This window comes from Miscanthus floridulus, chromosome 9 (genome assembly GCF_019320115.1).
Source record: "Miscanthus floridulus cultivar M001 chromosome 9, ASM1932011v1, whole genome shotgun sequence".
In the NCBI taxonomy this organism is placed as follows: domain Eukaryota; kingdom Viridiplantae; phylum Streptophyta; class Magnoliopsida; order Poales; family Poaceae; genus Miscanthus; species Miscanthus floridulus.
The window spans coordinates 74,100,555-74,122,879 of NC_089588.1; the positions used below are offsets into that span (position 1 = coordinate 74,100,555).

The window sequence follows — 22,325 nt, forward strand, 5'->3', positions numbered from 1 at the left end:
TAAAAAAATACATACAGAAATTAATTTGGTTCCTAGTTCCAAGATCGTTTTTCCTCATATATAGTTACAAGTTATGTCAATCCTAGTACATGCTGTGGACTAGCACATCTCTCTGCAGGCAGCAGGCTCACTATAAAGTATCAAGTCACCACGGTGCATGTGTTACTTCATATCTACCATACACACGAATTGTGAGCAACATGGATTCTTGAATGCATTCCCCTTCTGTGTAGCATCCCATGCTCCAAGACTTCTAATCTGGGGCATCTGATCAGGATGCAGCCAACCACCTTTCGTGAATGCTAGCTCAGTAGCCATTACTATTCTTGCTATTTTTGTGTATGGTTGTAATGGCAGAGCTAGCTAGAACGGTTTGCCTCATGGGATGGACCGAGATGTTGACCATAACAAATATTTCTCCTACTAATTTCTTTGCCATGTAACTTTTCTTGAAAAAAATGCACATCATGTTTCAAATGTCGTTCAACTTAAATAGGGATATAATGAAATATATTCATTCATTTATTTAAATAGATATCTTAATAGGAAAAAATAATATGGATGGAACCATATAAATAAAAGTAAGGAATAAAGTGTGTAATCAACCAATACTCACATTCACATATATACAACTTAATGCCCTAGAATTACAGTTAATAAGTATAATTCTAGGACATTAAATTGTATACGTGAGTATTATTTGATGATTACTTCCTTACTATACGGGTTGTGTACAATGATTTGGCAACAATGTGTGTCCTACTACCAAAAATACTTATGAGTATAAAAATACTCATGCCATTGTATTATATCATCAAAATAATTGCTATGTATTTTCTATCGGAAATAAATATCTATACATATTTGTATTGTACCGTACCATTAATCGTCTGTTGCACGTAATCATAGGTAGCCCATTTAGTTTTCTTATGAGTCATGCATGATCCTTCCCCTAATAATGTATATAACAGCGTAAACAGCTGATGTAATCATAGCCCATGCATTTAGTTTTCTGATAACTGTGGAAAGCAGATCTACAGTTCAATGAAACACTGACGGCATCTTTTATTGAAGAGAATATTGTTAGGGAAGTTAGACAAGAAGTACATTATAGAAGCTGGTAATCGGGGACAGGTTTGTGTTTGATGAGAGTTGTGAGAAGAGTGGTCTTTGGCAAATAGCCAAACAGCAGACAAGTTGGTGAGAGAGAGCGATGACATGTTGACACGTTATTACATAAGCATCTCACAGCCCTCTTGTCGTGTAAAACTAAACTAACGGGACCTTTCATCCAAGCCCTAGTAGAGGCTATATCGACCAATGTGTGTACATATATATGTGTGTGCAAACACCCTGCTGGTGCTGGCCTGGCCTTCTCACACACACACACACACGCTCTCTCATCTCTATCTATCCCGTATCTCTAAAGACACCCCCAGCTTTTATTTGACTAGTCTGTAGATAATAGCCACATAGCTAGCCCAATCATACACAACTGCTCATCTCGCTCATCAAAGTTACTATCCAAGTTCGTCGGCCAGGCATCGCCTTTCTTGTTCCTCCTGTGGCAGAGAGATGGCATCCTCATCGACAACGAATACACCAGATGGCGCCAAGTCGTCATCTTGCCCGAGAGGCCACTGGCGGCCTGGGGAGGACGAGAAGCTGAAGCAGCTCGTCGAGAAGTATGGGCCGCAGAACTGGAACTCCATTGCCGAAAAGCTGGAGGGGAGATCAGGTTGGTTTCTTTGATCGTCTGTGTTTCCTGTGCTTGTTCTCCTACCTTGCTTTCTTTCTGAAGGAAATTAAAAAAGTTGCTCCGATACACCATATGCATGTAGTTTTACTTCGTGCATGTGTGTTGATTTTGTGCCCGAGATCATGCATGTGCATCCTTGGATTTTATTAAGGTTTTCTTATTTTTTTCATACTTTTTAGAGGGGATGATGTTTGACTTGTTTATATGTGTTATTTTGTGGGGGCAAAGATTTGATATCATGCGTGTGTGTTAGTTTGTGGGGAAATAATCTTGTTCAAGCACATCAAGAAAGCTAGCTAAATTAGTTCTTATTCAAGCAGATGACTTGTTCATAATCTTGTATGAACTAGCTATATTAGTTTTTTTTAATTAATTTGAGGAGATAACCTAAAGATAAAAGAATAATAAAGTTGTGGCGATGAGTAGTTCTGAGTTCTTCGGTTTCATATAGTCTAACTAGAGGCAATATAACATATATTTGATTAGTCATCAAGATGAATTAAGAGTAACGTGGATGGTAGAAATTCAATATTATTCGATTACAGATGATCTCTAGAAGTAACTAACAATCACACATGTTCTATAGTTTTGCTCAATTTTGACCAGTACCAAGCATCTTTATACTTCCCCACATCTAACTCAAAATTAGCCTCCAATTTCATTTTTTTCCGAGATGGAACTTATATATATATAGACGAGAAGAAGGAAAAGATAGAGCATGTTGCTGTGAAACTCTATCTAATATAAAAATATAAATTCAACATGCAAGCACCGTTGGCGCTCATCTGACCCATGCACAACAAGTGCCTGCAGTGTCAAGAGTGGATCACCTACTGGAAAACTCTCATGCCATGTTTGCAATTAAATCTGCGAGGAAACATCTTTCTATGCCCTCTCTTTTAATCCTGTCCGTCTTTATTAACAAAACTAGACTAGAGATGGTTAATTTCAGATAATTTCCTGACATGCTGATTAAATTAGTTATTTTTTATCATACTAATTCGTGTGGAAATATTAATATATATTGTCAAGGCAAGAGCTGCCGGCTCCGGTGGTTCAACCAGCTGGACACTCGGATCAACAAGCGGCCCTTCACACAGGAGGAGGAAGAGCGGCTGCTCAACGCCCACCGCGCCCACGGCAACAAGTGGGCGCTCATCGCCCGCCACTTCCCGGGCCGCACGGACAACGCCGTCAAGAACCACTGGCACGTCGTCATGGCGCGTCGCAGCCGCGAGCGCTCCAGGCTCCTCGCCAGGGCCACGAGCTCCGCCGCCTCCTCGCCGTCCACTGGTGGGTACCTCTTTGGCGCCGGCACGCCAGCGACGAGCGCGCTCTGCTTCGGCTTCTCCAAGCTAGGTGGCGGTGGCATCGGCGGCCTGTTCAGCTCGCCTGCGGCTGCACCTCGTACTTCACTGTTCAAGAGCTTTGGCACAGCCACTGGCGGTAGTAAGGGCTTCCTGGGGGCGAGTTTCGAGGCGTCAGGACGGTACAGCAGCTACAGCGGCAAGCAGCCGACGGCATCTCTTTCCATCACCTTCTCCTCTCCAAGAGAAGCGCTAGGCATGGAAATCGGCCACCATGGTCGCCATGAACATCACCAAAAGGATTATCACGCCAGCAATATCGCCTCCGATGAGCCACTGAAGAAGAAGGACGTGCCCTTCATTGATTTCCTCGGCGTCGGTGTGTCCTCGTAATTAATAATATTGCATTCTTGAAATACCAGCCAATCGATGTTGATCAATCAAGTGTATTGATCAGTGCTTGTTTGGTTATTATTAGGTCAAACTGCATGCAGTAGTAGTTGATAAGTATGCAGGGTTAGAGTTCATCATTGATGGTCACAGCGTTCTGATGATCATGTGCTAGCTGATTCATCAATCAAATAAGGCTCCAGATACATCACGCATGGTTATTTTCTTAAAAGTTATTTACTAATAGTCTACTGAATTCCATCTTGTGCTGTCTTTCTTGTGATGATGAGCTAGCTGGTCATCAGATCCATGATACTACAGAACTAAAGATGCATGGTACTGTCTATTCCTTCCGGTTTAATGTTCTTGCCAATAAATGCAAAATATAGATTATAATTCAGATGTTTAAACAGCGGCTTATTAAAAAAATATATTGTTTGCCCCAGCAATGATTAATCTAGTTTTCTTGTTTTGTGTTTGATTGAACAAGTTCTACTTTGAGGCTTATATATAGCTTTCACAAAATGTCTATTGCTGAGAAAGAACAAACAATTCAGTCGGTTAGTCATGCTCCAGGACATGATTGTACGTTATCTTCAGAAGAACATGTACAAACCAAAACAAAGCAGCCACAGAATTGTCCTTTATTACTTACAAATATATACCATCTTATTACTTACTTTGAGTGCATTTCAAATAATGATACACCATCAAAGTTGTGTTACATTTTTCTCTTATGGGATGACAGGCGTACAAACTCTAACCTCAGCTCCGGCTCAAATAGTTATGCACTGTACCTACCTTCTGTTTGTTCTAGCTACCGATTCGAGTAAAAGTACAACTGACCAAACATCTATACAGCTGAGCGCTACAAATCTGGAGGATTGTAATTGCTGCTCTCTTCAATTCTTTGGCACTTATATTTAGGTTGTTGCAACTCCTTGCCACTTTTAACACATATAGTAGCTACTTGTCTTAGGTTCCTGCAAGCAAAGAGAAAGCTAGATTGGGCAACAAAACTGGCTGTTTTATAAGTAACTAGACAGAGTGTTTAAGATGTCGGTTATAACATTGGTCATCGATCACGATATAAGTGTATAACTGAATTTACAACCAAGATGATTTTGGTCTAGGGTAGCGCTAAGGGAAGCCACAACCAAGATGATTTTGGTCTACACGGCATCGGCCAGGGCTCGCAGCGTAGCAGATAGACTGTACGTGTGCTTTGCCATCCTGTTCAGCTCTTCCAAGCTAGAGACAAGATGATGCCACTCCTCAACATCGTCGAACAAGCTCTCGCCTTCAGTGTCGAAAGCTTGCAGCGATGGACCTCCCATTGCTCGTTCGGTCTGAAACCCGAGAGGGACTTGGCGGACATCATCCACCTTCGGAGGAGAGTCAACTCGCAACAACACCCTCTCGAGGTCGTCCTCTAGAATAACTTCCAGGGATGACCCCGATGGGTCAAGCCCACAAATTGGCTCAATGACAAGCTCTTTCCCCTGGGTGCCCAAACTAGGAACCCGAGAAGGTTCACCCTGCATAGGCCCCACCTGGATCACCGAAGAAACATCTTCCCAAGCATCCTCCAAGGGTGGCACGCCTGTGTTGAGACCAGCCACAAAGTCATTAAGGGTATGAATGACCCAAATCTTCTCTAAAATACTCAAATTCTCACTCTCATTTGGGCAAACTCCTAGAACTATGGTATGCTCCTAGACCTTGTCCAATGGGGCCTATTGACGGTAGGTAACAACCATTATAAATCATCAATATAACATGTATAAGGGCTTAAATATAATCACCAATGAAGGTTTAGGGGTTTAAACTAACAAATTCCTCGAGTTTTGGTGAACCTGTATTTTCTGCAGGGTTTTCCTAGAAAACCATCATGGTGGACCTTCCCTGTGGTAAAAATATAAATAACAAAACTTAGAATATTCTCAGGTAAAATGCTACAATGGTATATTATCTGTGCGCTTGCAGATCCTTTTCATTCACATATTTATTTATTCTTCCTAGTCACATAATTAATAAAGAACTGCTTAGTATTATTCTAGTAGTAATGTTATGTAGTACCAACAAGTATCTCTAATATCATCACTAGGGATGACAACCTAGTAAAATTAGGAGATATAGGTTTATAATAGGTGGCTATTTAAAAACAAGTTACACATTAATAAATACCAACAAGTATTTCTGGTGTTGTTGCTAGGGACTAGATTTAAAACTCTATTCTTAGTAGCGACACTAAGAAATTTCAACAAGCATTTTAGGCACCATTGCTGGGGAAGGTAGCTAGGCAAAGGAAGTATTGATAAACTTAAACTTATTGATGTGATCGAAGATAACCATTGACCTCTACTCAAATAGGCTTACTCTTGTTTTGTCTACTTATGTATCTTATGCAGGGTAATGTATGACCGGTTTTGACCTTCCGACAAACTACGTTGAAGATCCAGAAGAAGTAATCAGAAGGACTAGAGCTAAACTCAAGAAATTTCCAACTTTAAAGTCGGAAGGCAACCATATAAGGAGAAGCTTAACACCAGAATTTGAAGCTATGGCTAACAGAACTCTCCATGAATTCTCTGCTCCAACTACGGCCAACATCCATACTGGACCGGCAGTAAATGTCGGAGACAATGGATTCGAGCTCAAGCTAGCTCTCATCAACATGGTGCAATCAAACCAGTTTTGTGGAAAGGCACATGAAGATGCGAGTGCACATCTCCAACACTTCCTAATGATTTGTAGCACTTTCACCATCGAAGGAGTAACCCAAGATGCCATATTACTTCGCCTCTTCCCATTCTCACTCCTAGGGAAGGCAAAGCAATGGTTCTATGCAAAGTTCTTTCCCACAGGCAAGACCAATGTACTGCGTGGGAGAATTTCATGCTTTCAGCAACAACATGATGAATCTATCCTTGAGGCATGGGAACCCTTTCAAGATTACATTGTGGAATGTCCTCATCATGGGATAAAGAATTGGCTACTCATGTAGACTTTCTACCATGGGTTGACCAACAATATACATGAGACTATGGATGCTGCTGTTGGAGGTGCATTCGTGTCACTCACCATACCAGCTGCAACAGCTCTTATGGAGATGGCCTCCAATCAAGGTTGGAATGAAGAATGTGCTCAAACTAGCAAGAGGGGTGGAGGTATGCATCAACTCAAGGAGGTAGACATGTTATCTGCCAAGATGGACTGCTGATGAAGAAGCTTGAAGATCGAGCCAATGAGAAGCAAGAAGTCATGCATGTTCATGATTCTCGCATAACTTGTGAAGTGTGTGGAAACACTGGGCATTCAGGAAATAACTGCCGTGAGACCCATGAGGATGTGAACTTTGTCAACAATAACACTAGGCACTCAACAGAATCAAGGATGGAATCAACAACAGAGACCGAACTACCAAGGTAATTACCAAGGTAACTATCAAGGTAATAATTTTAATAATTTCAATCAACCACCCTTGAGAGAATTAATTGCTGGCCAATCCAAACTTGTGGAGGGATTATCTAGAAACTTAGCTACCAATGATAAAATTCTAGAGAACATAAATAATAGAATGGATAGCTTTGCTTCTGCCATTAAAAACTAGCATAACTTTAACAAAATGATAGAATCATAAATAACTCAGTTAGCTGTTGTTGTTCCTCCGTCCGACAAAGGTAAGATTCCGGGGCAACCGGAAGATCTAGAAACTGCAAATCTTGTTGATATTCATGATACAACATATTACTGTATACAACCATAGATGGGAAGGTGGATAGACTATATCTTGCTGGAAAAGAAGAGCGATCTAGGGAGACCTGTCATCCCCATCGCCATTGGACCTCACATTTTTTAAGAAGCTGTTTGTGACTTCAGAGCAAGTGTCAACATCATGCCTAAGGTAATTTATGATCAAATTAATGGAGATACTTTGTTGTACACAAATATGCGTTTACAGCTTGTTGATCAATCACTTTGTTACCCTAAGGGAGTTCTTGAAGACGCTATTATTCAAGTGGGACAATCATATGTTCCAGTAGACTTTGTGGTTTCAAAAATAGGTGGAGATGTAAGGGCACCCATTATTTTTGGGCTGACCTTTCCTAAGCACTGCGATGTGGACAATGCCTAGATCTACTTCACAATCAAGGATAGGAAGGAGAAGTTTTCTTTCAAGAAGCACATCCTGCAATCTCCTAGACATCCACAGATGCCATACCTGCCTGAAGAGACAACAGTGACTAAGAAGAACAACAGGAGAAGGAGGAAGAACAAGGCTAGGTAGCCTCAAGAAGAATTAGTTAACATGATCAACACACTTCGATTAGAGTACGACCACCTCCTCGCTTCACCATTCCTTGCTAAGGATGACCTAGGCATACTCATGATCGAGTGTACCATTGGACAAAGAATCTTCCACAAGACCTTTTGCGACATTGGGTTGGGTGTCAATATAATGTCCAAGGTAACGTATGAATACTTATTCGGTAATGAACCTTTGTTCACTACATATATGCAATTGCAGATGTCAAACCAATCAATCCGATTTCTGTAAGGAATAGTAAAAGATGTCATGGTAAGGATACATGATCACTATGCCCTTGCCGACTTCATGGTTCTAGACATGGGAGAAGAAGAAGATAATACACCCATCATCCTTGGAAGACTGTTCCTCAACACTACTAACATGATCATCTACGTTAGATCTGGACAAGTCCACTTCCAATTCCCTAGAGAGAAGGTACACTATTATTTTAATAGTTATACCACTTATGAGTAGCTGAAGAAGTCCTGCTTTAGGAGGAGACATCGATCATCCCGAAACCAAAAGAATCAATCCCCAAAGAAAAGTTGGGAGGAAGATGAGGAACCTGAAGAAGTTGTAAAAGATGAGCCCACTCTGCCAAAGCCAAGTCCATAGACCAAGCATGTATGGAAAGAGAAGGTGATATCACCATTAGAGACACCATCACAAGATGTGCAGCCATCTGGGTCTCCATCGCTGAGACCAGATGATGTACCCGAAGAGTAAAGGATTTTTCTCCAGCCAAGTCCTATCCGGAGGACTCAAAAATCCGAACCCTGGCCATGAGGTAACATCGGTAGTTATCCATATTTACTTTCTAGCATTGCATGAATTCTTTTTACTTTAGCATATTTACTTTTCTGCATTAGCATTGCATTTAGAACAGGAAGATAAAAAGTTTCATGACTGCATTACAGTATTGCAACATAAATCCTAAGCCCCATGTGAGTAATTTTATGGTGTGTAAACACCCACGGGAAGATTCACTGTGGTGGCATAAAAAATAATAATATATATAACATGCATGCATATTTTCTTTCTACATTATATAAATAAGAAAATCCAAAAATAATAGACATCCTACTAGAACTTTGCCAATTAGGAAATCTGTCTAAACCCACAAGGACAACAAATCTCTGAATGGTTGACTGCTAATCCCTTATCCTAATCCGTGCCATGAGTTTTGGTGTTCTTGTTGGAGTATTTTGTAGGATAATCAAGAGTATCCATCCGAAGTACATTTTCCCAAACTATCGCTACACCTCCTGCACAAGGAACCCAACTTCTAGATGGATGAGAAAGACTTCTGCTGGTAGACTCACTCTAAGAAAGATCACGACAACATCCAACTTGGGGGAGGAGCATCCTTCATGTATCTAGATAAATATTTCTTTCCCTTTGGTTTTTCTATTAAGTTTGCTTCATGTTAGTTAAAATAAAAAGATGCATAACAAACAAAAACAAAATAAAAATTTATCTTAGCTAGATATATATATATATATATTAAGTTGTGATCTTAAATTTTGAAACAAAATAAAAAGTATGTGTCTAGTTTGATTTTTAAGAGCTAAATAAATAAATGAACTCTGAGGATAATCTCTTGCAATGGGAATGATGAATAGTTGCTTAGTCGTAGTTCCTTTCAAGTACCTAGTTTTCATACTTGAATTCTCTTGAGTTTTGGATACAACTATTTTGATATAAGAATTTACTCTGAACTTGAAACTCGTGGATAGCATATGCTTGATCTAAGTCTAGGTAATTGACGGATATGATATGAGAAGATCTGAGCTGCTGTTTATCTTGTTCCAAGTGATACTAAAGTTCTAGAGATTTATCTTTTGAAAAACATAAAAATCCTACATGATGAGCTCCTGTATGACAAAGCTTGAATTCCTACCAGAGCCATATATGATATGTAGATTAGAAAAACTTCCACTTATATGCTGCTTGCATTGCATTCAATTTAGTCAAGCTTTGTTGACCCTTATGAGAGGTTTGTCATGCTCTTAAAATCAAGATCACGTACGCACCACCCAAATATGCACTACTCCTACACTAGGAGTAGGCACAACAACATGCCATTTCTTCTAGATCCACCCAAAAATGTTTTACTCCTACACTAGGAGAAAACACCAAAAATATTCTTGATAGGGTATCCACCAAATAAATGCTCCAAGTTTTTTGTTGCTATCTCTCAAAAGTTCTATTGCAGAAAAGAGACATGGGGCTATGCAAAAGTTATTCATAAAAAAAAGAGAAAGATCATAAAAAAATGGACAAGTATTCAAGATATTTAAAACAATGGGTACTTAGATGCCCGCCCAAAAAAAAGAGAAGTGATGAATAAAATAGCCCATGTTTTCTTGCAAAGTTGTTTCTATGTTTTAAGAGAGAGATATGTTTTCAAGGAGCATTGTAGAAATAGATTAGCCACCAAATATATCCACTATATGTCCATACACATGCACATCTTGATTTGATTGTATGACTCAACTCTCTTTGGATTCGAGATTTGACTTTACAATATATGAATTGCAAGTAAGCCGCTCGGACTTTGGGGCCCACCTGTTAGCCCCTCGTTGTTATGTCGGTTCTCCACCGCCTCCTAGGTTGCATCTACGCTGTCCTTGTCATGGAACCAACCAATTTATAAGAGCACAAGTACAAAAACAATCACTGAAACGATCAAATTCTCGAACTTGAGCCCATATAAACCCGGTAGTCAACTGAAATCTCGAAGGATTTCAAACCAACTTGCATACAACCAAGATCACAGTAATTCAACATAACATATCGTACGTTACAACATTTCGCAGACGTTTGCAAATAGATTACATCATCATAGAGTCATCGTTATTACAAAACAAGTCTTGTAAAGTATGCGGAACCAAATAGTTTAACTTACACACCCGAGTTCAAATACAAATACTGGTTTGCTGATCACAACCCGCAAAAGCATTCAGATAAGAGAAACAGAGATCATGCCCATGATCTAGTCTTCGTCACCCGCCGGGTGGAGACAATACTTACAGAATCCCTGATATAGAAGGTCATCTGCAACAAGAGGGAATAAACCCTGAGTACGAGAAGGTACTCAGCTAGACTTACCCGTCGGAAACCAAAACAAATGACACCAAGGATTATGCATAGCTTAATTTAGTGGATCTGGCTGACACTTTCTTTTTGCGGAAAAGCATAAGTAATAATGATCAACTCATAACCTGGACTAGCAGTGACTTTTAGCCATTAACCTGTCATCTATATTAGCACCTGTACTAAGCAATCATTTTATTAGGGTGCAAACATTAATAACCATATCAGGTATAAATCGTGGCAACATTATCATCATCATCCATTTAACCATATCGTTAAATTAATTGAATCTACGTTGCCGCTGCTCAGTCAAGTTCTCACTATCCGGGAGAGACGGCGATTCGAATCGATTCCTATCCAGCTGGAGGGGTATTCCTAACACAAACCTTGCTTCCCCCGTCAGGGTCGCAAACAAGTCATCGTTGGTACAATTCAGAAGTCGCGAGTCCGAACAGTGCCGCAAAATCAGAGAACCACTCTGCCATGAGTGCTCGGTGACTTAACCCGCCCTTGGGCTTACACCAATGGTTCCCTGCACATCCTTACTTCCATCTAGATTGCGGACCCCTGCTCGCGTCCTCGGCCTGAACCGAGCTACTAGGCTTCATGGTCGGAATGACTTATCCGGCCAGCTAAGTGTTAGGCTGCGTTCAACATGACATAAGGACGTATAGCGTATCGGTCCTTAAATGACTCAGATGGAGTCGCTATGTCCAAACCTACACAAGACTCCGCCCGGTCTTAATTCATTATTAACATGGTTCTTTTCTATGATAGCAAATATAGCCAACCATGATCCACCTCATCCTAAAGCTCGCAGGTGATAGGAAATCACCTGACTTCTACCGCACTAAGCATGGCTAAGCATTTAACCTGTTCCTGAACTTAAAAGGATTCCAGTGCGATATCTGGACAAGGAGGGATATATAATGCAACAATTGGTTCCAACCAATTCCTATACTTAATGCATCATCAACGAATAAAAGATACTCAATGTATTTGTAAAAACATGGGAGGCTTAATATGCTCCGGGGCTTGCCTTTCTGGAAAGAGGAAGGCTGGTGGTCAGGGCACTCAGGCAACTCCTCCGTGGCGGCTGCTTCGTCGGCTTCCTGCACCTCGGGCTCCTCCTCCTGGTTGGCTCCCTCGAACTCTAGCAACGTCACTCCCTCCGGCACACCTATTGCATGAATGCGCAAGATAAATATCATGGATGCACATGAACGAAGTCAGGGATGCTCGGGGAATGCACATGTTCACTGTAGTATGCATATTCGACTTAAGCCCTATTCAAATCACTTTACTTACCAAGTTTATACAACCTAATGTATAATTGCTCATCTTCAGTTAATGACCTAACACCTGCACCTAAGCATGTTCTCAAGTTAGGCTAGCCCTTAAACAATCAACGAGGGCGTGGCACGAAGCATACACTCAAGCATTTATTTTTCAGCAAAATGGAGACTATATAGCGGTACAGTAAACCGACCATAACTGGAGATTTATAAATCCAAATGACATGCAACAAGACAATTTGGAAAACTTATGAAATTATCTACAATTTATTTTCAGACCTCTAAGCATGATTCCAATCTTTACCAGGTCGAACTCTTTAATCAATAGATATCTGTCTTAACAAGACAGAGAACCGGCAAAACTGGAACCTAACTTTAAACAGCTGTAGTTCTTAAACTACTAGGCCAAATGCCATCAAATTTTGATAGGAGCTAGATACATAAATTATCTACAACTTTTGTATTCATCACATTCATAGCAAACCAAACTATCATGGGGAACTTTATAAAGTCTCCAGATCTGTCCTGAAAGACATAATGCAAACAAATAATTATTAACTTATGATGTAAACACATAATTGGATAAAACTAACTCTACTCACTTATTACACATATCACGAGAACACCAGAAAGTAGGGTGTTCCTCACCAAAACATTTCTTTTAATATCTTTCATAATTTATTTAATTAATTAGAGGAAATGGTAAACATATACGAAAACTACACCATTAAATCTACAAACATTACAGTAGATACTAGATGCTCTAAGTAGACCCCCATAAAAATTTCACACCATTTGAGCAAGTATCACAGCCTACACAAAAATGATAAGACATAATAGCTTAAAATGACATAATTAGGAAACCTTAGTGAAACGTGTCAAGCAATAGATTTCATATTTTTCCTAGCATCCTTAAGGTACTAGGATGCTACCCACAAAGTTTCATGGTCATAGGATTCCTAGATAATTTACAAAAATTTACACAAGTATCAATCAATGATAAAAGGAAAATCTATAACTCAAAAACACTACATGCAATGACTCTCAAATTTTTACCAGAGCTTCTACTAAGCAAGAATAGCTTAGCCACAAAATTGCATAATTTTTGGATCACATAAACTCATGATATAATTTAAACAAGTTTGCATGCATTTAAAAACACATTTCAAGTTCCTATTTAATTCATCCAAAATTTCTACATCATGTGCTCATGTCATATTTTTCTTAAATACTAGACTTCACTTTGAGTTTACCAAAATTGGAATCACACCATTTGGATCTACACATTTGGAGTTACAAAATTCACAAAACAACATCCAAACAGGAATTAAATGAACTGGCTTTTGAATCTATAGTCACTGACGCGTGGGACCCGTGTGTCAGCAGGGCCCGCTGGTCAGTGAGACGGAACATGGGAGACGGCAAGCGACGGTGCGGCGGTGGTCTAGCTCGCCGACGGCGAGGACTCCGGTGACACCGAGGACATCTACGTGATCTACGTGATGAGGTGAGTCGATTGGTGCTACTGGCAAGACCTACGGTTCGTCGGAGGTGGCTCGTCGCCGGTGAAGGCGGAAAGGCAGAGCTCCGGTGCGAGGTGCCGACAACAGCGAGCCCTTGCTGCCTCATCCGAGCTCGGTATGAGCTCCACGAGGTCACTACGGTGCTATCCAAGCAAAGAGAGAAGGACGAGGAGGTCTCGGTGTTGGGTGGCCATGGTGAACTCCGCTCCGGCAAGGCGCGACCATGGAGACGGCGGCGGGAAAATGGCCAATGGCCCTCACCTAAGGCACGGATGGCTCGGCTAGGCGGTCGACGAGGTAGAGGAGGACACGGCGGAGCTGTGGTCAAGCTGGGGTTCATGTTTTTGTGGCGGCGATGGAGCTAGGCGACGGCAGAGCTGCTCGGCAATGGCGGAGCTAGCGGTGCTCTATTGTTGCGCGTGGTGGAGGCGAAGGAAAATGAAAATGGACTGGCGAGCTGGTCGGGCAAGCGCGTGGGGGGTTCAAGTTGTGGCCTGCAACGCTAGGACGGCCACGGTGCGTGGCTGCGCGGTCAGGCGGCCCGCGACGGGTGGCGCCACGCAGCGGTGGTTTTCTGAAACCGGTCGACACTGTAGCTCGCCTGAAACTTCGATTCAGTGATCAATGAACCGACTGACAGGCACTTTTCAATGCTACATAGTTCCTAAACCATGAAGAATTAGTGGAAGCAATGTACATGAAAGTTGTAGAACTATGATAGGGCTACAACAATGCTTCAGAAATCACCAGCTAAAACTCAATGGATCACGAGTTATATCAAGCCAAAGTCAGCTTGATCAAACTGACATTGCATTTTAGACTTAGAAATTTTTCTAAGTGTTGAATCTGCCCTCAACACTGACTTGTGGGACCTTTTTAAGCATGTTGTGCACATTTTCATGACTTGGCTTCTAAACAAAGTTTGTTCCTTATAAAATTTGCTACAACTTTGTTTTAGGTGACTCAGACATGCAAACACTCTAAGCTACACTTTTTAAATAGTCAAACAAAAGAGTTTAGGGGTCAGAAAAAGTCAAACCACTATTTGAAATCATAATTAGGCAACATGATCAATATGAACAATGTTCCAAATGACATTCTAGGTGTAACTAAATTACTTAAGAGAATTATTAGCCACACCACACATTGGTCACACAAGAATTAAGCATTGTATGTACTTAAACAATGAAAACCAATGAAATGTTACATTTGTTTCATAGTCATGTTTCACATGTTTCATGATCTTGTTGCATGATACTAACTAGCTTTGTTTCACTAAAGTGAGTTGCACATGTTGCACTTAAGTGTTGCACACTATTCATTTCATAAAAACAACACACATGAAATATGCAACATGTTGCAATGTTTCAAAATCATGTTTCATGTGATATAAGCTTATGAATGGATGAATGATGCTCATGTTCATGAAATGCAAGTGCAAATGTGGAAGCCAAACACCTGGGGTATTACAGCCCTCCCCCCTTATAAAAATCTCGTCCCAAGATTTGAAAATCGTACCATTGTTGATAGAATTCCTTATAACCATCCCTCAAATAATCTTCTCTTTCCCACGTTGAATCGCGTTCACTACCCTGATTACTCCACATGACCTTGTAAAACTTGACCACCCGACTCCGAGTCACTCGCTCACGAGTGTCAATCACTCGGACCGACTTTTCTTCAAAGGCCAAATCTGATTTTAACTCGATATCCCACAATGGAACTCTCTCTTTAGGGACGCGAAGACATTTCTTCAATTGGGATACATGAAAGACATTGAAGATAACCCTCATCTCAGGAGGTAATTGAATCTTGTACGCCACCTTACCACTTTGTCCAATGATTTCAAATGGACCAACATACTACTAAAAAAGTCCACATCTAAGACGATTCACTTTTGTCATAGTAAAGGTAAATAACGTCATGGAAATATATCTATGACGAAGTTATGACGAAATTATGTTCATCATCTTTGTAGCGTCATAGTTGTTGCACAGTGATGATTTGGTGCAATTCATCACAGATACAGTTACAACCATGACGATTTTGCCCCCGTCACTGAACTGTTTCAACCAGCGTTCTAGTGGACACGTGTATGGCGGAGAGGTCGACACGTGTATGATGGTGAGGTTGACACATGTACAATTTTATGATTGAAACATGGCATTCTCATGTGCATTTACATGGCAGCATGTGAGCGATAACATGGTAGCACATGAGGGATGACGTGGCACACATGGGGGATGACGTTTTTTTCGTCCAGAATTTTGACGAATTTGATATAATCCACAAGCAGTACCATTGTAGCCTGGACTGAGCACTCATTCCAGAAACAGAACATAATTTCACATATCCAGCACATGTTCATACATCATACACAATTGTAGGTTCATACATCACAACTTTAGTATTCATACAACCGAAGTTCCAAACATAGGGGAACCACAAGTTCATAGGTTCACATCACTGGAACCACAAGTTCATAATCAACCGACAAAATCACAAAATAAGTTCATAAGCGACAACCGACAGACCAAGTTTAGTAACTTATGAGGACCAGCAGTACCAACACGGCTCAGCACAACTCCATGGAACTAGAGGGGAACCCAGGCAGGACAGGAACAAGCTATGTAGCTCGATTACCTGAGTTGAGGCTCAAGATGCGCTGAAGGATCAGATCATTAGCTTTTTGTTTCTTCTTGAACTCCTCCATCGCTTGCTAGGTCCTGAGCACAACTAGCCATTGATTCTTCTGTGTAAGACATAAAAAATAAGATATTATAAAAAAGTACTTGTGCTGAATGCTTTTTTGAAACAAAAAAGGCAAAGCATCTAAATAAATTCCTTTCAGTCCAAAGCCCAAGATGTTACAGATGGTGCCTGAGTATCCCTATGTGTATTTAGTTAATAAAAACAGAACATATGGATCTGATATAAATTCAAAATGTTAAACAAGGTGAGCTATCATTACAAGAAGAAAGCATTTTCCAAACAATATCCAAAACTATAGTCCAAATTGCTTGAATGTTCAGATTTACATTTCGAATAACTAAGTCAGGTTTAAATATCTATTTACAAGGTTAAATCATGTTATCTTGATGGAGAACTACAAAATAAACCTAGCTCTTGAATCATATTAGATCTAGGATCTTATATTAGTGCCAGTAACTTTACAAGATTCAAATTTTTGTATCAGATGCACAACCAAGCATAAGGAACTTGTACCGAACTTCAAAAAGAGGTATGGATAAAATGATAATATTTACTTTATCTAACTAAATCGATAAGAGTACAGTAGTCCAAAAAACTGTAAATAATTAATTTGGTACCACAACAGCATTGTCCAGTTCTTATAGCTATAACTAAATACTTCTCTAACATGTAAAACCCAACATAAATGAGGGTAGCATCTTTCATCTTGTATGGATGATGGTAATGGGGAGCTTTGAAAAATAGACACGCAACTTCCCCTGATAATTAACCTGAGAAGAATTATAGTGGTACTGAGTATTGACTCCCGAGAGAGAAAATTTACAGCAAGAAAGAAAGCAAGTCCCTGTCCACGACAATTACAGCAAGAAAGAAACCAAGTAGCCGTACACAGCCATTATACTATTGAAATTTGTACAGCCAATGAGCTCATAATCTTGCCTAATTCCTAACGAGGTTTTGACTTAGACAAAGTCTCCAATTGTTACAGCCACTGCAAGATCAAATAGGAAAGCAAGCCTCTTTTGTCCCCTTACTTGAAATAAGTAACCAATATATCTGATGTTCCTAATTGATTGTCTAAATCTGCATCTACAAAAACAAGTCTTCAGTATTATTTGATAGCACCGTGTGTTCATCTTGGATCTCACGCATCACGAAATCTCACATTTCCATCAAGTTATTCTGATGTTGGAGAACAGCCTAGTCCTCAGAAATCGGCATCCGAAATCACACCCAAACTAGCACTAGTGAATCGATAGATACCATGCTTGTAGTACGATTTACACCACGCGTCTCAGATACGAAATAGCTTCGATCCAAATAAAAAGCCGATCGGGGAATCAACGAGCAAGCGGGCAGGGATTTGCTTACTTGAAGCGGACGTCGGCGAGGCTACGCAGGAGGCAGAGGATCTGCCCGAACTCGCCACGTGGGGCGCTAAGGAAGACGCAGAAGATCCCGGCAGTGAAGAGCGCGAGCACGGCCGCGAACGCGAACGCCTCGGGTCTCCTCAAAGCCGGGCGCGCCCCTGCAAGCTCTGGCTTGCCCTTATTAGCGGCAGGAGAGTCGTCGCTGCCGGGGCCTGCGGCCTCCTCTGCGCTGCCGCTAGATCGAGGCCGGGAGCCTCCCTCGCACCGCCCTTGGCCGGATCGACACCGGGGAGCCTCCCCGCGCCTCCCATGGCCTCCTCTGCCACCGCGAGAGGATGATGTGCGGGATCTGAGTCTTCACGAGAGGAGGCACTACGGGCTGCTGGCTGCATGGATCCAGGTGCAGGCGTGCGGAGGTAGGCTGCGTGGAGGAGAAGAACAAATGGGTAGCGTTAGGGACTTAGGGTTTCAACCAGGCAGTGGAAGGAGTGAGGCGAGAGGGGAATTTTTGGCTAGGGTTCGGTGAAGGGTGCAGGCAGCCGAGTTTTATAGTGAGGGCGGTAGGCCGTCCGATCATGTATCGTACGGTTGACATCGTGGGCTGAGTAGATTGCTTTTGTTGGGCTGCATAGAAACAGACCGTTTCAAAGTTTTGGCCCATAATTGCTTATGATTTTTTCTATAAAATTATAACAAATATTCTATAAACTAAAATGTAAACCAGTAGATGATTTTAAATGGGAAAGTCATCAACTACAAAGTTGTAGAACTCATCATGGTCTACAACTTTGATTTGGGTCCTTTCTCCATATGAGCTCATTTGTACGATTCAAAATTTTAAATTTCAAAATATGTCAACTTCAAATAAAATTTTGGGATACTAAATGATTTCAAATGGAAAAGTTATCAACAACAAAGTTGTGTAATTCGTCGAGATATACAACTTTTATTTTGGTCATCTTTCCACGTGACTTTGTTTGGACAATTTAAAATTTGAATTTCAAGAAATGACAAATTCAAATAACATTTTGAAACACCAAATGATTTGAACTGAAAAAGTTATGAAAATAAAAAGTTGTAGTACTCATGACGATCTACAACTTTTATTTTGATCATTTCTTCATTCGACAAAGTGTTAGCACGCATTGTTCACAAATTGCTATATCTCTCGTATAGTTTCATAAACTATGTGAGAGATTTATGAATTTATGAACAATGTGTACCACCACTTTGTCGAATGAAGAAATGATCAAAATAAAAGTTATAGATCTTGATGAGTACTACAACTTTTATATTCATGACTTTTTTTAACTGAAATCATTTAGTGTTTTAAAATCTTGTTTGAAGTTGTCTTTTTTGAAATTCAAAATTTGAATTGTTCAAATGAAGTCACAAGAAAAGATTGCCAAAATAATAGCAGTAAGAACACAATAACTTGATAGAGCATGATTTTAGAAACATTAAGGAAAAAATCAACACATTTGAAGTTAGTACGAGGGAGAAAGACTAGTTACAAGTTTTAGTCAGAGATTAAAAAGAGAAATCATAGTTGTCCAAATTCAAAAAATCGGAATTTCAATATATGAGTCTTCTCTGTTTACTTGATGATATGCTATATGCGCTCGAAATCGTAAAAATGATTTTATACGAATATTGGAAAAAGAATCATCCAATTTGGAGTTCATATGAGTGAGATAAACTAATTTCAAATTTTATTCTTGCATTAAAAAGTAAAAAACTGCTATTCTTGATGAACTTCATGAGTGGATGGTGGAGGTGCATTACCTGCTATCGTAGATACTTCTATATATATAGAGTAAAATGCAATCACTAACACAAAAGTTGGCTCTTCTCAATGGTAGAGCCAAAAGTTATGATGCTTATGGTCCAGAGTTTGATCCCTCTCTCATGTACTTTTTTCTCCGGCTTGAGCAAGGTCACCCTTTTTTTCTTTTTTTCTTTCTTTCATGCATTTTTGTAAGATAATTGATAACTCAGTAATACCACATCTAATGATCATGAAATTTTTGTCACAAACCCTACACGCCAAAAGTAAGCTAACATACAAATTTCATAATTTTTGGAGCACAGAAACTAATATAATTAATTATAGTAAACTCTAGTTTAACAATTGCAGCAAATATTTTAGACTAAAACAGGGTGTTTCATATGTTCACTTTGTAGAGATTTTTATTCAGAGTTCAACAAACTTTGGTTTTCCATTTTACAGTTTTTATTTTATTTATTACAACTTTTACAAGTTCTCAGATTTAAATGGAAATAGATAAAATCTTATAAAAAGGAAAAGCGACCCGCGGCCTCAATGGTCCACTGAGCGCACGAGCGGCCCAGCGCAAGAAACAGGTCGGCCCAGGCGGTGTTTGGCCCACGCATGAGGTCATATGAATGATCCTAAATTCCAATAAGAAAACAATGTTCCCATCCCTAAATACGAATTCTGGTGGTAAGTCAACTCACTGCTGAACTATCTGGTGCCGGGTTCAATTCCCAGACACCTGTATAGTTTCACTTCTATGACAAAGCTCAGTACATTTATATGACGATTTTTCCTAATTCGTCACAGTTGTACGAAGGGGCTGACAACTGCATCCAATGTCTGTGACGATCAAGGTAGATTCGTCATGAATGAACCTTATTTAGTGACCAAAATCTGATTCGTCATTCTCAAATCGTCATAGATCAAAGGATTTCTAGTAGTTATCTTGGCGTAAGCTTTCGCTTCACACCAAAACGTTGGACACTCTTCATGGGTGAGACTTTCAGATAAACGAAGTCTCCAACTTCGAACTTAATAGGTTTTCTATGTCGATCAGCATAACTTTTCTGCCTGGCTTGAGCTGCGGCCATGTGGGTTTGGATAGTACGGACTTGTTCTTCGGCTTCTTGGACAAAATCAATTCCATAATATCTCCTTTCACCGGTTTTTACCCAATTCAATGGGGTTCTACACTTCTGGCCATACAAAGCTTCAAACGGCGCCATCTTGATACTCTCTTGATAACTATTACTGTATGAGAATTCAGCTAGGGGCAACCATTTTTCCCATGAGCCCTTAGCCGAGATGACACATGCTCTCAACATATCTTCTAAGATTTGATTCACTCGTTCAGTTTGCCCATTGGTTTGCGGATGATAGGCAGAACTTCTTACTAACTTAGTTCCTAATAATCCATGTAAGTGCTCCCAAAAGCGATCAGTGAACTGTGGTCCTCTATCCGAGACAATAGTACGGGGGATCCCATGAAGTCGGACTATCTGATTAAAATACAACTCCGCATAGTCGGTTGGACGAGAGTCTATGCGGACAGGAATGAAGTGTGTAGACTTTGTTAGACGGTCTACAATCACCCAAATGGAGTTAAAATTCCTCTGAGTAGTAGGGAGTCCAACAATAAAATTCATACTTATCTCCTCCCATTTCCAACCTGGAATAGAGAGTGGCTGAAGTAATCCCGCTTTCATGTACACAGCTTTGACTCGACAACAAGTGTCACACCTAGCCACATAAGTGGCTATCTCTTTCTTCATTTTGGTCCACCAAAAGCAAGGCTTCAAATCATGATACATTTTGCTACTACTAGGATGAATAGATAATTTAGAGGAATGGGCTTCGGATATGATTTGATTTCTAAGTTCTCTATCCTTCAGAACTACCAACCTATCCTTGAACCATAACACGCCATCCTCATCTACTCAAAAATGCTTGGTTTCTTGCTCTTTCATCCTGCGCTTGATGTGGAACACACCTGTATCTGTCTTCTGTAGCTCGATAATTTGACTCTGTAGAGTACAACTGACAGTGATGTTGTATAGGACTACAGGATGAAGGAGTTTTGACAAATGGACATCACTCTCAATCAATGAGTGGCAATGAGATTTCCTGCTTAAGGCATCTGCTACGACGTTTGCCTTGCCAGGGTGATAGTGCACTTGGAGGTTATAATCCTTGATCAACTCGAGCCATCTTCTCTGACGCATATTCAACTCTGGTTGAGTGAAGATGTACTTGAGACTTTTATGATTAGTGTAGATGTTGCACACATTGCCGAGCAAATAATGTCTCCAGGCCTTCAAAGCATGAACAACAGCAGCGAGTTCCAAGTCATGCGTTGGATAATTCACTTCATGCTTCCAAAGTTGGCGAGAGGTATAAGCAATGACTCTACCCTCTTGCATAAGAACACGTCCTAACCCAATACCTGATGCATCGCAGAACACATCAAAAGGTTTCTCGATATCCGGTTGTGCCAAAACCAGAGCTGAAGTTAGAAGAGTTCGAAGGGTATGGAAAGCCGCATCACACTCGGGAGTCCAGACAAACTTCATGTCTTTTTGCAGCAACCAAGTCATAGGCTTGGCTATTTTAGAGAAATCCGGGATGAAGCAACGATAATAGCTAGCCAACCCCAGAAAACTCCGAACCTCGTGCACCGAGATTGGAGCCTTCTAGTTCAACACTTCTTGCACCTTGGTGGGATCAACCATAATTCCACCATCGGACAACATGTGTCCAAGAAAAGGTACCTCACGAAGCCAGAAT

The 22,325-nt window shown here is 40.5% G+C and overlaps 1 protein-coding gene and 1 non-coding gene across 2 annotated transcripts; one reads left to right on the forward strand and one right to left on the reverse strand.

The window, feature by feature from the left end:
* Positions 1 to 1,381: 1,381 nt before the first annotated feature.
* LOC136482157 (transcription factor MYB105-like) lies at positions 1,382 to 3,775 on the forward strand. Its single transcript, XM_066479390.1, has 2 exons — positions 1,382 to 1,738; positions 2,792 to 3,775. Exons 1-2 carry the CDS (start codon positions 1,576 to 1,578, stop codon positions 3,457 to 3,459), a joined length of 831 nt encoding a protein of 276 aa, XP_066335487.1. The 5' UTR covers positions 1,382 to 1,575; the 3' UTR covers positions 3,460 to 3,775.
* Positions 3,776 to 6,334: 2,559 nt separating this feature from the next.
* Positions 6,335 to 6,441, reverse strand: LOC136484439 (small nucleolar RNA R71). Its single transcript, XR_010765959.1, has one exon. It is a non-coding gene; the product is annotated as a small nucleolar RNA R71 (small nucleolar RNA).
* Positions 6,442 to 22,325: the final 15,884 nt, after the last annotated feature.

Coding starts and splice junctions, on each gene's coding strand:
- LOC136482157 (XM_066479390.1), top strand. CDS start 1,576: ATGGCATCCTCATCGACAACGAATACACCAGATGGCGCCAAGTCGTCA. Junction 1,739..2,791: donor AAAGCTGGAGGGGAGATCAG/GTTGGTTTCTTT, acceptor TATATTGTCAAG/GCAAGAGCTGCCGGCTCCGG.